Source organism: Lottia gigantea, assembly GCF_000327385.1.
Source record: "Lottia gigantea unplaced genomic scaffold LOTGIsca_75, whole genome shotgun sequence".
NCBI lineage: Eukaryota > Metazoa > Mollusca > Gastropoda > Lottiidae > Lottia > Lottia gigantea.
In genome coordinates, this window is record NW_008710508.1 from 340,774 (window position 1) to 354,257 (window position 13,484).

The 13,484-nt window shown below is 31.5% G+C and overlaps 1 protein-coding gene across 1 annotated transcript; it reads left to right on the forward strand.

Annotated features, from left to right (window-relative positions):
* Nucleotides 1-4,164: 4,164 nt before the first annotated feature.
* LOTGIDRAFT_80104 (hypothetical protein) lies at nt 4,165-4,335 on the forward strand (the record flags this gene model as incomplete). The annotated part of the gene is made up of 1 exon (XM_009066270.1): nt 4,165-4,335. A coding segment is annotated over one exon (171 nt), but the record flags the coding sequence as incomplete, so codon positions are not given.
* Nucleotides 4,336-13,484: the final 9,149 nt, after the last annotated feature.

Genomic DNA, 13,484 nt, shown 5'->3' on the forward strand with positions numbered 1-13,484 from the left:
AGTAATGGTTGTTTAAGAGACAATGTATTTCTAAACTTCTAAAAGATTTATTATTCGATGTACCAGATTGTGAGATTTATGTTTTTATATTCCAAATGAATTCCAATTTCAGTGTCAAATTAAAAATTTTCTCTATAAATGCAAATTATTTTGTACCATAAAGATTGTTTATTCTGATAACAAAACATGTCGATTGGAAATGGGAAGTCATATTCTATAATACTTCAGGAATGTGCCACAGATTTATTCTTTTGTCTCGTACTTCGTTGTTTCGTTACTCTGAGCAACCATAACGATTCAAACCAATATACCACTGCCGACAGATAGTCTTTCTTACATTACATTTTGATCAGGTTCATGGACTCTATATGCATGTATGATTCCTTCCAACACATTAAAATAGAAAGGATGTTGTAGTAATGATAGATAATAATTGAAACTTTCTGCATCTTATTGCATAACATTTTGGTAATTCTGAATTATTATTCCAGTTTGAAAAGATGAAAGATCTTATTTATTCAATATGTAGAGAAAATGATGTAGCTCAGTCGTTAATTATGGTAAATCTTTGAATTAGCAGACAAATCTAATGTCTTATCTGATCGCAATATTTTATCATAAATGCAGTAAATTACTATGTTTAAAACTGCACAAATTCAAATGTGAACACAAGAGACATATAGTCGCCAGGAAGATCTATTAAATTTCATTTTTTAAACAATTGTCTGCACCTAGATATTTCAGTATTCTTTTACCTTCAAACTCTTGAATCAGCATGAACGGTGGGTTTTCATTTTGACTACAGAAAGAGTTGTGTACAAGCTTATTACTTTATTTAAAGGGACATTCCGCTTTCTTATAGGTCGACACAATTTTTTTTGCTCAAACTTGTGAAAACTGTACAACAAAATCAAGATAAATGTGACCTTTAACGTATCTGAAAGTTTTAACTTTAAAAGAAACACCAGTTAATTTTTAAACACCAAAACTATTTAAAAACATTACGTAAGGTTTCGTTAGGATATTTTTTTAGATAAATAGTGAATTAGAGTAAAATATCGCTTAATTGTTAAGAAACTTGTCTCCGTATTCGAAAGGCTTCAACGAATAATATCAAGCCATTATAAGCCAAACACCAAAACGAGGTCAAACTGTTATTAACATGTATTAGGCCTACTCTTTTTTAATTAACCATTTTAAAACAAATTCAGTTTTATCAAGAAGATACATCGATATAAATAGCATACTTTAGATATATCTTCAGTTATAATGAGCGTTTTGATAATGGAAACTTTTTACACACCCTTTTTTGACCCTTTAAGTCTAATTTAAAAGTATAGTATTCCTGAATTAAGAAATATTCATACTGCACATGATATCGTATGACAATTTTTTTACAGTAGTGGTTAGTTCCCATAGTATGCTCACAGTTCTGGAACATCTGAGAGTCCTACAGAAAAAAAATTGGACATTAATTGTATATGTTAACTTAAATTATTAAAACGTTGCTGGAATTAAAACTTGTAGTGCTATGTAATTTCGAAAATTTAGCATTACCAGCATTTGTAAGATATGATTAAGAAGATGTGATGGAGCAATCCTGATAAGTATTAAGAAGTTCTATGGGTTATTTTGAAACCCATGACACATGTCTGAGAGATAAGGAAGTAATGGACTCTGTATGATTATTCCTGGAAGCAATTTTGTAGTTATTGATGGTATACAGCGATCACCAATATCTACACAATTTGAAATATTAAACTCTATATTTGATCTAATGTACTGTGACCCAATTCTATAAATATCTAGTTTTTCACTTGCTACTTTCATTGAATGTTATATTTATGACACCAATCAATTATTGATTACATTTTACCAGAGGAGAAACTTGGATTTAGAATCGTCACAATTAATCAACTTTCTACGATCTTGTAACCCAGTAAATTTTTTATATTCGTCTATCAGTCTCCACATTGACTCACAATTCTTTATATTTAAATCATATCTACTAATTCAGTCAATTTAATTCAATTACTGTTGATATATCACGATTCGATTCCAATTTCTCTCATATATTGACTTATAATTTCCATCAAATGACTCTTTAAGTCTACTCGCTTTATTTTATATCTATTTGTGAATTAACTTACTATTTTCATGCGTTTCTGTAGATTTAGGTCGAGTGTGCTCCTTGAATTTGACTATGCCCCTACTAAACTGAGATGGTTTTTTATCAAACTTTAATGATTTGTTTAATGAAGAGGAAATAGTTGTTGTCCCTGTCCGCTAATAAAAGTACTGCTCTAGTTCTTTTAAAACTGTGAAAGTTTACGAAAGAAGTCTTTGATACATTTTTATTTTCTTTTATGGAAAATGTTTTGGCTCCAATAGTTTTCATCCGAACTTCAAGGTGGTATACAGGTAATAGGGAGTTATTATGGAGTAATATTGGTGGACAAAGTAACAAGACTGGATACCATGATAATGTTGTGTCTCAAAGATTCAAAAAATCGCAACATTGAAACAGGCATATTTAAAACTTATTTTGTCCTTATACAGGAGAAAGTTAAAATAAAATATAGACCGAAACTGTGTTTAAAACGTTGCTTATTTGATAGAAAGAGAAACGATAGATATATGACTTTCGGGTAATTATCGCTCAGAAAAGAAATTATCAATCTTACATTTGTTAAAAAAGTGCAATTCAGAGAAAAGTGAAGACAATTAATAATGTAGAGAATGTTCCTTACTTGACCCAAATAAAATGACAATTCAACGACTCTTGTATCGGCTTAAAAAGTCTTCGCATTTCAAAGTTTTAACAGAAAATTATTTGATGTAGTGTCAGATTTTTTTTTCATTTTTACATTTTTTCATTTATTTTGTTTTCGACAGAACAAAACCCTACTACTATAATTATTATTATGTTAGTATTTCTTTTTTTGCATTTGAACGATTGAGAGAATAATTGTAAACAAAAGAGAATGATTTTACAATAAACTGAAGCTATTGTTGCAGATTCTGCTGTTAATCCTATGATCCTCAACTCTTTAGTACAGAACATTAATTAGTTACCCTTAGAACGTTGGAACGAAAGCAAATATGTTTTAGACTCACGAATCTGTGTCATTAGATAGATTAATTAGTAGATCTCAATTTTTATTTCACTGTCGTATTCACGTAAGTAATTTGACTGGTGATAATAATATATAATATTATCTAGGAGTTAATTTCTAAAAAGTGTGGATATAAAATTATAAAGAAAGGAATAGGTCGAGATAAAAAGTATATTGCACTATAAACTTGGTGGTTAATATCCAGTGAGTGTGATATCAGATTAATTGGTATTGGCTATAATCGAGTTAATCAGAATTAGGTCATGTTACTGCCATCATTATTTCTGTATTATAAAATCGTATTTAGGTTACTTATAGAATTGGAATTTTCCCACATACTTTAGTTATTCTATTTGTATATCAGTATTTTGTTGTTTTAAGGAGGATTTATATTTCTGACGACGTCAACCGCCGCAATACGCTAGCAAACGTTACCCCGGTTAACAGCGCGTTAACATCATTGTCCAAGTGTAAACACACGAGCGTATATACTCGCATGCGCCGACCTATTTCCAAGATTCGATTGGCCGTGTTGTCTAATAGCGTCTTGTGATTTTTGAAACGCTGTAGTATGAAAATTCACGTCGTAAAAGTTCAACACAGTTGAACTCTGGAAAATGTTACACTGTGATACGGCGACTACTCGCTGACTATGAGAGTTGGCAAAAGCGTATGCTAGCGTGTTACGGCGGTTGATGGCGTCAGAAGTATAAATCCACCTTAACTTGAATTCGCCAGTTATGTTCTCCTCTTTCAACGAAATTATGTTAACGTTTTTTTTAAAGAAACATTTGTTTGTATTGTCCACCATCCACTGTATGATCTGAAATGTCATCAAATTGATGTGTTGGTAATTGTGTTAGGTATTTCAGAGTATCTGGACGCTCATGTCGTCTTGTATCAGAATATTGATGAGTTGTGATATCCCCCCGCCCTCCTAGGTGGATGTGGATAACAAATGTTGCTAATCTTCGATACGATCCATCTGAAAAAAATCTTTATTATTGTCTTGGTTTCAGGTATTACTAACAATACAGAAGAAGTGATATCGGCTGAGAAGTTATTAATTAAGAAATTATTAGAAAGATATAGTAAACAAGGAAGATTTGGACGACCAGTAGTGAACACCTCTGATAGCTTAACAGTTTATTTTGGTTTATCACTTATTCAGATTCTCGATGTTGATGAAACCAATCAAGTTCTTAAAAGCAATATATGGTATCATTATGTAAGTATATATGAAACATGTCTTCTATGCCATAGTTCTTTACAAGAATATCTTCAATTAAGTTGGTTGAATTTATCTTAAACGTTGTAAGACACTACATAGAGGTAGTTTATTTTCATATTAAACAGACTCGATTTAGAATATAAAATTGAGGTTAATAAGTCAAACATCATGATCTGAGAAAATCTAATGCAATGGAGATAATCTCATTGATGTTAAGTTTGATATTATATACAAATTAATACCTATATGCTTTTGTCTGCTTTCTATCAAAGCCAATAATTAAGTAACAGGGAGCCAACTAAATGAAATGAAAGTTCAACGTCTTACATTTCTGCTGCAGATTGAGTTAATGAAGACGGATATTAAAGTTCTAAAGTCTGCAATGAAGGGCACGAGCTTCCAAGTTTCAGAATTCAAAGTTTCGATAGATATTCCCTATGAAGTTTTATATTGTCTCAGCCGACCAGAATTTTTTTTCACGTCAGCCACTAGTAATAGCCAATAGTGCAATGATGCAAGAGTATTGAAAATGTAACATCAAGCCAATAAGGCTATTACTTTTGATTGATCTTAACTAAGGTATTTGAAAACAAGCATAAGACAAATTAACGATTTGATTCTTTGAGATGCTTATATTGGTAACAAAAGGGAATATTTACTTACTAACCTACCGTGGGGAGACACTGCCTGTCACACTGAGTGAAACCAGTCCCAATTGAATCAGAATTAATCAGATGTATTGATTTGCAACTACAACCGTCATAAATTGAAATAGTTTATTTATTTTTTTGTTTTTTGTTATTTTTTGTTTTTTTTTTTTTTTTTGCTGGAATATGAAGAAAAGTGAAACAAAAACATTTGACGCATGTAACTTATCACTTTATTACTATTTATTATATTATAGACGATTTTTGGATGGAGCTAATAATTATTTAATATAACCACATTCATAGCACAACCGTCTTAATTTTGCAATATACATGAATCCTTATCTTTATCCAAGAATAGCGATAGTGGTTTAGTCATAATGGTATTCATTTGAATGTTTGATTCCACACCTCCCCATTGACAAATCTATGTCTGACACTATTAGGACGTGTGGTGTTAATTTTACGGTTAAGGGTGATATACCCACATATTATTTCGTCTCCAGTATTCTTCTAAGGTGTGTAGTGTAGCTGTTCGAATTAAATCTATGTCAGTCTTACAACATCCTAATGTACATTTTACAAAAACCTGTTTAGTGAAAAAGAGAAGAGGTTTTTATAGGTTTGTAAAAAAAAATAGAACTGAAGGGTTCGATTGTGCAGTCAATCAAACCATGTACCACTACAGACGTACCAGTCATAGATGAACTATTGAAGAACAATAATCATGACTAAATCCATTAAAGATATCGTATATCAGTTCATTGTTCTTAAACACGAAATATGTAGATAAAAATGTTGAACCTTGTAAAGATCAAAGTTTTTTCAAAATTTGAAATGAATGCAATTTGTTTACGTTAAGACGATGGAACCCTTATCATTGAATCAACTTCATCAAGAAACTGGATTGGGTTTGGCTTTATTGCAACCATAAGTTTGAGGTGTGGCCCAAAAGGTGTGTTCATATTATATATGATTATTTGCAACTGTTTTAATTGTTAAGTCGTCGGAACATTGACCAATGCAGATATTACATGAAACATGTTTTCTACAACAATGAAGAAAAACCCAATAAAAGTGTTCCTTTGGTGAAAAAAAATAAAATTTCATGAATTTTTGCCCTTAGAATTTCTTTAAAAATAATTTCATCGATATTTTCATTGATTATTTTTTATTCTATTGGATGGTATACAATGCATTTCCATTTCATACAATGTAAATTTTTATGTATTGAAATTTCCGTCTACAGTCTTGTGAAGTAGGTATGTGCTTGGTTATTGATCAGCTGATTATTCCAATGTTCTGAAGGAGTTTTTGCGTCGGTCTTTTTAAAATGCAGTATCGTGAGGTTAAATCGAAGTATACCTCTCACAATGTCGGTTCACCAGACGACTGTTTTTGCTAAAATTTACTGAGTTTAAAGAAGTACAAATGGAAATTATGAAAAAGCATGGTACCTTATTCTAAAGTGAATTATATACCTCGATGCATCTATGAAGTAATAAAATCGTTTAACTAAATTGATATTGTGTTTTGATTAGATTGTTATATTGATCAATTTCTGTACTTAACAACCTTTCAGATACATTGATTCGCTTGATGAAATGTTCAGTTACAATAGACAAGATATTCTTTGCCTGATTGAGGAAATAGTTGTCTAAATATTTGATGTGATTTTTTAGGATAGGTAAGATTCCATTCCGCAAGTATGAAACTGTAAAATGGTTTTTGGTTTGCTTTTTGACTATGTTTCGAAGTTTTTTTGAGCATGTTTCATTATAAATTCGTAATCCAAAATTTGCATAAATGATGTCAACAATTAATATGTCCCTCTTAAGCATGATAATAAACAAAACTTCTTCAAAAAATATAGTGAGTTACTTATTTCAACCATTTTGTGGGTATTTTATTGTGATTAAATTGAAATACGTTCCTTCAAGTGAATGAATTAATGTGAATTCTGAATTATTATCGAAAGCTTAACCTTCTGAAAGAATTAAACGGTCATATCTTGTGATTCTATTGAGGGTTATTTAAGTTATGAAGGAAAAATATTTAGTAAAAGTCGTGAATAGCTAGACTTATCAAGGGTCAAATTCATAAATTCGTAAGTACGAATACGGGTATAACTAAAAAAATGCAAAATTGACAATTTACTGTTGGAAGGACAATTTTTGAAATAGGTTAACTCGATGTTTGATTAAGTTATTACCATTATTTGGTGTTCTTGATCTATATCAAACCTTTTTAATTATTTATTGTTAATCTACACACAATATGCAACTTTTAAACCATTAGCAATAATAGGATAGAGTTACAATGAAAGCTTCAAATCACTGAATCCCAATCCTAGGTTCTTGCGGGAGAGGCATTTTGGACAATTAGTTGTGTTGAATGTACCACAGTTGCATCGTCGTGACTGTAATTTATTCGTAGAGCGGTACCGATAGTTAACATTAATGAAGGTTTAGAAATACAAGGAGCCAGAAATATTGGTGATCATGGCTCAATATAAATATTGCAAGCATCATGTTCATAAGTGGGACATATACCTTCATTTCGTGATTGTGACTTATAAAACAGTATTATTTAAGTTTAAAATAGTGGAATCTTCAGAAAGTGACAATTAAAGTTCGGTGTCTCGGACTAATATAATGTATTAACAACAACACGAAGGTGTCCCCTACATAGACTACAATAAACGAACTTGTACCAAAGCCACGCTTTCGACACTTGCTAGCATGCCGTCATACAGTCAACAACGTGGCATGAGGTTGTAACCATCTTTTCCTCTACGTAAATCACTGTAATAAAGTTATTTAAAATACACAACGTGAAGTCCTACATTCCAGTCAGTCTTGTGTAAGCCCTAGTACACAAAAATATCTATGTTGAGTATTCTTGAAGTAATTGCACTGCGTTACACAATTTAATAACATTTAACAATATTTAATAACATATTTAACAATATTTGATAACATATTTAACAATATTTAATAACAGTTAACAATATTTAATAACATTTAACAATATTTAATAACATATTTAACAATATTTAATAACATTTAACAATATTTAATAACATATTTAACAATATTTGATAACATATTTAACAATATTTAATAACAGTTAACAATATTTAATAACATTTAACCGTATTTAATAACATATTTAACAATATTTAATAACAGTTAACAATATTTAATAACATATTTAACAATATTTAATAACAGTTAACAATATTTAATAACATTTAACAATATTTGATAACATATTTAACAATATTTAATAACATATTTAACAATATTTGATAACAGTTAACAATATTTAATAACATTTAACAATATTTAATAACATATTTAACAATATTTAATAACAGTTAACAATATTTAATAACATATTTAACAATATTTAATAACAGTTAACAATATTTAATAACATTTAACAATATTTAATGTACCAGGATTTCCTACTATCATGTATCTTGACAGCAAATTGATGTGTGAAGAAGGTATGAAATAATAATCAGCAAATATTAATTTATTGCCATTCTGAAAGAAAGTAAGATCTTTGTTTCAAAATGGAATGCGGCATTAAATTTTCATTATCAAAAACTAATGATACCAGAAAATATTTCTATTTTATGCTATTATATGCTACTTACATCTTTGTACTGGATCAAACTGAATTTGTTTTAAAAGGGTTAATTAAAAGCGGAGAGCATTCTAATTGTTAATTAAACAGTTTGACCAGTTTTGGTGTTTGTCTTAATAATGGTTCGAAATTATTGGTTGAAATCCTTAGATTTTGTAGGATACATTTCTCTACAATGAGGCGTTTATTTTTAACAGCTGCCAGTTTTGGCGTTAAAAATAATAACAGCTTGATTTGTTTGGCTAAAACTTTCAGATACGTTAAGGGATACATTTCTGTAGAATTTAATTTGAGGAAAACATTTTTTTCGACCTACAAAAAAAGTGGAATGTCCCTTAAACTTTTGCATGGTGTTCTTGTCTTTCAGCACACGTGATTAATTTAAACGCGATTTTGAAAATCTTTGGTAAAGATTAAGATTGATCTAAAACATATTATTAAAGACAAAAAGATCAGTTTCCACTCATGATATTTGAAATTGGATGCCACGTTTGATTTTTGTGATAACCATGTATAGTTACTAATTATAGTGTTTTGTATATAAAATGAGCTTTCGAGGAAAATAAAAGGTTTGAGAAACTAATCAGAGTTTACGCTGACTCTCATAAAATAACCACCAGAGTCAATATTCAGAGAGATTTAGGCAATAAATGACATTGACCCCGCCATACCATTGTTTTGGTGTGTGTTGAATTTACAATAATGGCCTTAAACTTCTTACTGCATCTATTAAAGTTTTTTATGTCACAGTTAAAGACAAGTTGAGAATATGTCATTATGATTCAGTCTACGGTCGGTTTATTTTCGAACTTGATTGAAATGTAATTGAATAATAAAATAAAACATGTCTAGCACGATAGATTCTCATTTTATTACAGTCTTAAAATGTATCTACGAATAACTTGTGACATTTTTTGCAGTAAAGTTAACTCTTACGTCAGACTATGGTTCTATTTCTTATTCCACTTGTTTGTGATGACAGAAATGCCGAAACAGCAAATTATATCAAGATGGACTACCCAATTTACCAATGGTTCCAAAATAGAGAAAGTTTTATTCTGCTAGCAGCGTACGCCATGGTGTTCCAAGATGATCATAAGCTAACATAAAGATCACGGAAAACTCTAATCAGGATATTCATTCATCTTAGTTTGATGTTGACATTATTCAAATAAGATAAGAGATTGAATTTTTCGTTTTATCGAGATTGTTGCCAGTACATCTTGGTAATTAGGAGATATAATCTAACATGGATTTCACTTAATATAAAGAATTATGTTCTGTGATTGCCAGCCTCATCAATCAAATCAGTTGACTAATGCTGCCGTTACCGTATCTCTACTGTATCAACGACACTTCATCGTCATAACATCAATTATAACTTTTACTCTGGCAATTCATCATAGTCTACATCTCGATAATGTAGGAAACGATCCTCACCTTTTGCTCCAGCATGTAATGGATGGATGTAATACCAATAATAAAGAAAAGTCCAAGAGTGTACAGAGTTATATAAATTGATGAGGTAAAGGTTCCTGATAACTACACTTGTAGCTAATTACAAGATGATCAGATATGATTTTTGAGCAACATTAATAATCTTTGTAGATATCATAATGCTTAGACAAATACATTAAGCACTTACATCTTCTTATGGTGGTTTCAAGGAGTGAATAATAGAAAATTTTCTGTTGGCCATTCGTAAGACATTGTGTATTAATAATAAAAATTGGTTTTATGAAAATCGTAATAAATGCTGTGCTCATAATTAAGGCCTTACATTGTTGTTTTCTGTAATAGAACTATATGAAATACTCATTAGCAAAAAAGCTAGGTCAACAGAAATTTGTCGTTCTCCGACCTCGGTTAGAATTTACAATCAACATGCGCGTGATTGTTTATACCCTATTTTCTTAATAGAAGGTTTTGAATAATAATATAAGTTTGATAAGTTTGTATCATAGATAAAATATCAGCAGATCTATCTTGGGCCGCTGACATTTAAATCTTCATCTGTCAACAATCACTATAAATATCATGTAAATTGAGATTAATTTCATGATTTTCATGGACTCTCTGGAATTACTGATAGATCTAAAGATGACATCTTATCATAGTTCTGTCAGTTATTTTTCAGGATGGAAAGCATTTGAAGATTGTTGCCAATGTATTCCATGTTAAGCTTAAGGAAGTGTCAAAAGCACATGACGTGAAGAAGTCTTCGGATGTTCAAGTTCGTGTCTGGAACAGTTAGGTTATCGTGTATAGTAATATTCGATATTTTTCCAAAGGGGCTTTAATAGACTAGAAGCGGCACGGACTTAAAATGATAGCACAAGGTGACACAACTAATTGTCATCTGAAAGCAATTCGTTTATCAAAGTCGAATGCCACTAGCAAAAAACAAAACGACATACAATAACATGCCATTACGAGTATTGAGTCCATACTATTGACAGTCCGGACAGGAGAGTATTGACATTTGATAGCGAACTCGTGTATATTCATTTATAATCATTATAAAACCTTTTTTCAAGAAAAAATGAGTCACTCCATTTCACTGATTTCCCCCAGATATAGAGAAGTAACAAAGAAAGTAGGCTATTATTCACGTTATGCTCCTAAAACGGCATTATTTATTAAACAAGTATTTTTACAACTATTACTTTTAAAAAAAAATACACGATGTACCTCATAAAAATCCGGAATAAGTGTTTACTATCATGTAATTTGTCAGATTTGATAAATTGTGGATATTCCTTCGGATAATAACTGTGATAATCCAGTCTCAAGGGTATGTCTGATCTTTTTAATTCTTGGTGCTCAAATTAGCTACGGCTAAAGACTTAAATCTAGAAATATGTGTCCCTTACCTGTAAAAATCCTACGTAAACATTTCATACTCGATATGTTTCTTTGGTTGGTGATGGAAAACCAGAAGATTTAAGCAAGTAAATGCCAAATAATAGAGAAATATGTATCTTACTCTTTCAGGAGGTTTCAACTAAAATTATAGAGATTTCATATGGCCTAAATCCAAAACTTGTTGAAATTATAACACCCCGTTTTTTTACTAACCGTCTTAAAACGAATCCAGGTTGACCAAGTAGATAATTATGATGTCAAGTTGTTGTCGAATTTATAATTGAGATTGACGCAAACCGCTTAAAAAGTGTTCAAAATACACATTACACATGACAGCTCAGAAATACAGATCACTAATAAAGACTAATCAATTAGAGAGAAACACTCAGTTACAGGAACCTGGAACCTGACATAGGTTAACTTGACAAGAAATCTTGTTTCTAGATGATAATTAATGTTTTTATCTAACTTTTAATTTTATTTGTATACTGCCCCTATATGACCATTAACCAGAAGTCGAAAGTCACTGACAATGATTGCAAGTTTTCAATTGAAGTGAACCGAAGGACACTATACAATTTTGGTGTCTGGTATTAAGGGTATAAAGCGATATTTATTTATAAAACCAATGTAAGGGATACTGTACTAGTACCAGAATATGTTGACATGTATATTCCAAAATAGGTTAACTTTAAGAAAAATAAATTGATAGCTTTAATGTGATATGTCAATAACTTCGTGATGCCGACCAAATAACTGTTTAATGTTTTTGACGGGATGTAGCCTTGTTGTACTCTTCTTTTAACAGAAAATTATCCTATGATGAACATGCTCGAGCATCAACCGTCATATACTGTGACTCAGTGGCCTCTGCCTGGGCCGATATTCTGGAAGACAACAGGTCCAAGTTTTTGATTGATGCTGATTGCACCCCATACCATAATGCTTTGTCCACACCTCGGGTCTCTTTCAACCACACACTGTTCTGTAAAACGTTCAGCTCGTCTTCGCCACACTCCTACACTGCCATCTGCTGTGGAAATACAGTCCCGGCTCTCATCTGAGAACACGTGGATCCTCCACTGCTGATACCGGCAATGTTGTCGTTGGGTGGTTCACTCAAGACGTTGCTGATGATGACGGGGAGTGAGCACCAGACCCCTGTATGGACGGCGACAAGACAGGTTTTGGGAGGAGAGCCAATTTCGAACGGTATCAGCACTGATGGGTTGCTGATAGTGGCCAATGGAGCTGTGTGTATCGCAGTGGTGAATCTGTCATACAGATGTTGCCGCATCATGTCTTGGTGCTGTGACTCGACGAATACGTGGACGGTCATCAGTGCTGTTGGTGGTGCCTCAATGGTACGATGACTTGAACACGTTGTTGGGCATTTAATCATCCAATGGCTTGTTCGTGTTGTTGGGGGGTTAGGCGGGTCATCAGCTCACAGCTCACAGTTGTCTTCACAGCAACTGAATTCTCAGTAGGCGTCAGTTTGTTTTAAAAATAACGTGTTGCACGTGCATTTCGATTTTCCTCCGCATCAATTACAACTTGTTCCCACGGACATCTGACAGTTCCCTAGGTTCAGAATTCTTAAATCGAACGCAACCGATATTATCATTTGAATGTCATAAACTGGCCTTTTTAAAGTCTAAAAATCATATATTTATAAAGAAAAATAACAATTTTGTCGTGCATGACTTTGTCTAAACTAAACAATTTTATCTGTTCGGTATATTACGCGAACTTGTCTCTGATTTTTTGCCATCGTTTCAGCTCCAACAACCTGCATCTCCGACAAGGGGAAACCAATTACCTACGCTTTAATTGAGAACTTTCACAAAATGAAAAATGAATAAATAAATAGATTTTCAGACGACACATTATTTCTACTTCATTAATCAACAAAATCGATCAATATTCGAAAACTTTCTTAATAAGTTAAATGATTTTATACTTCAGAAA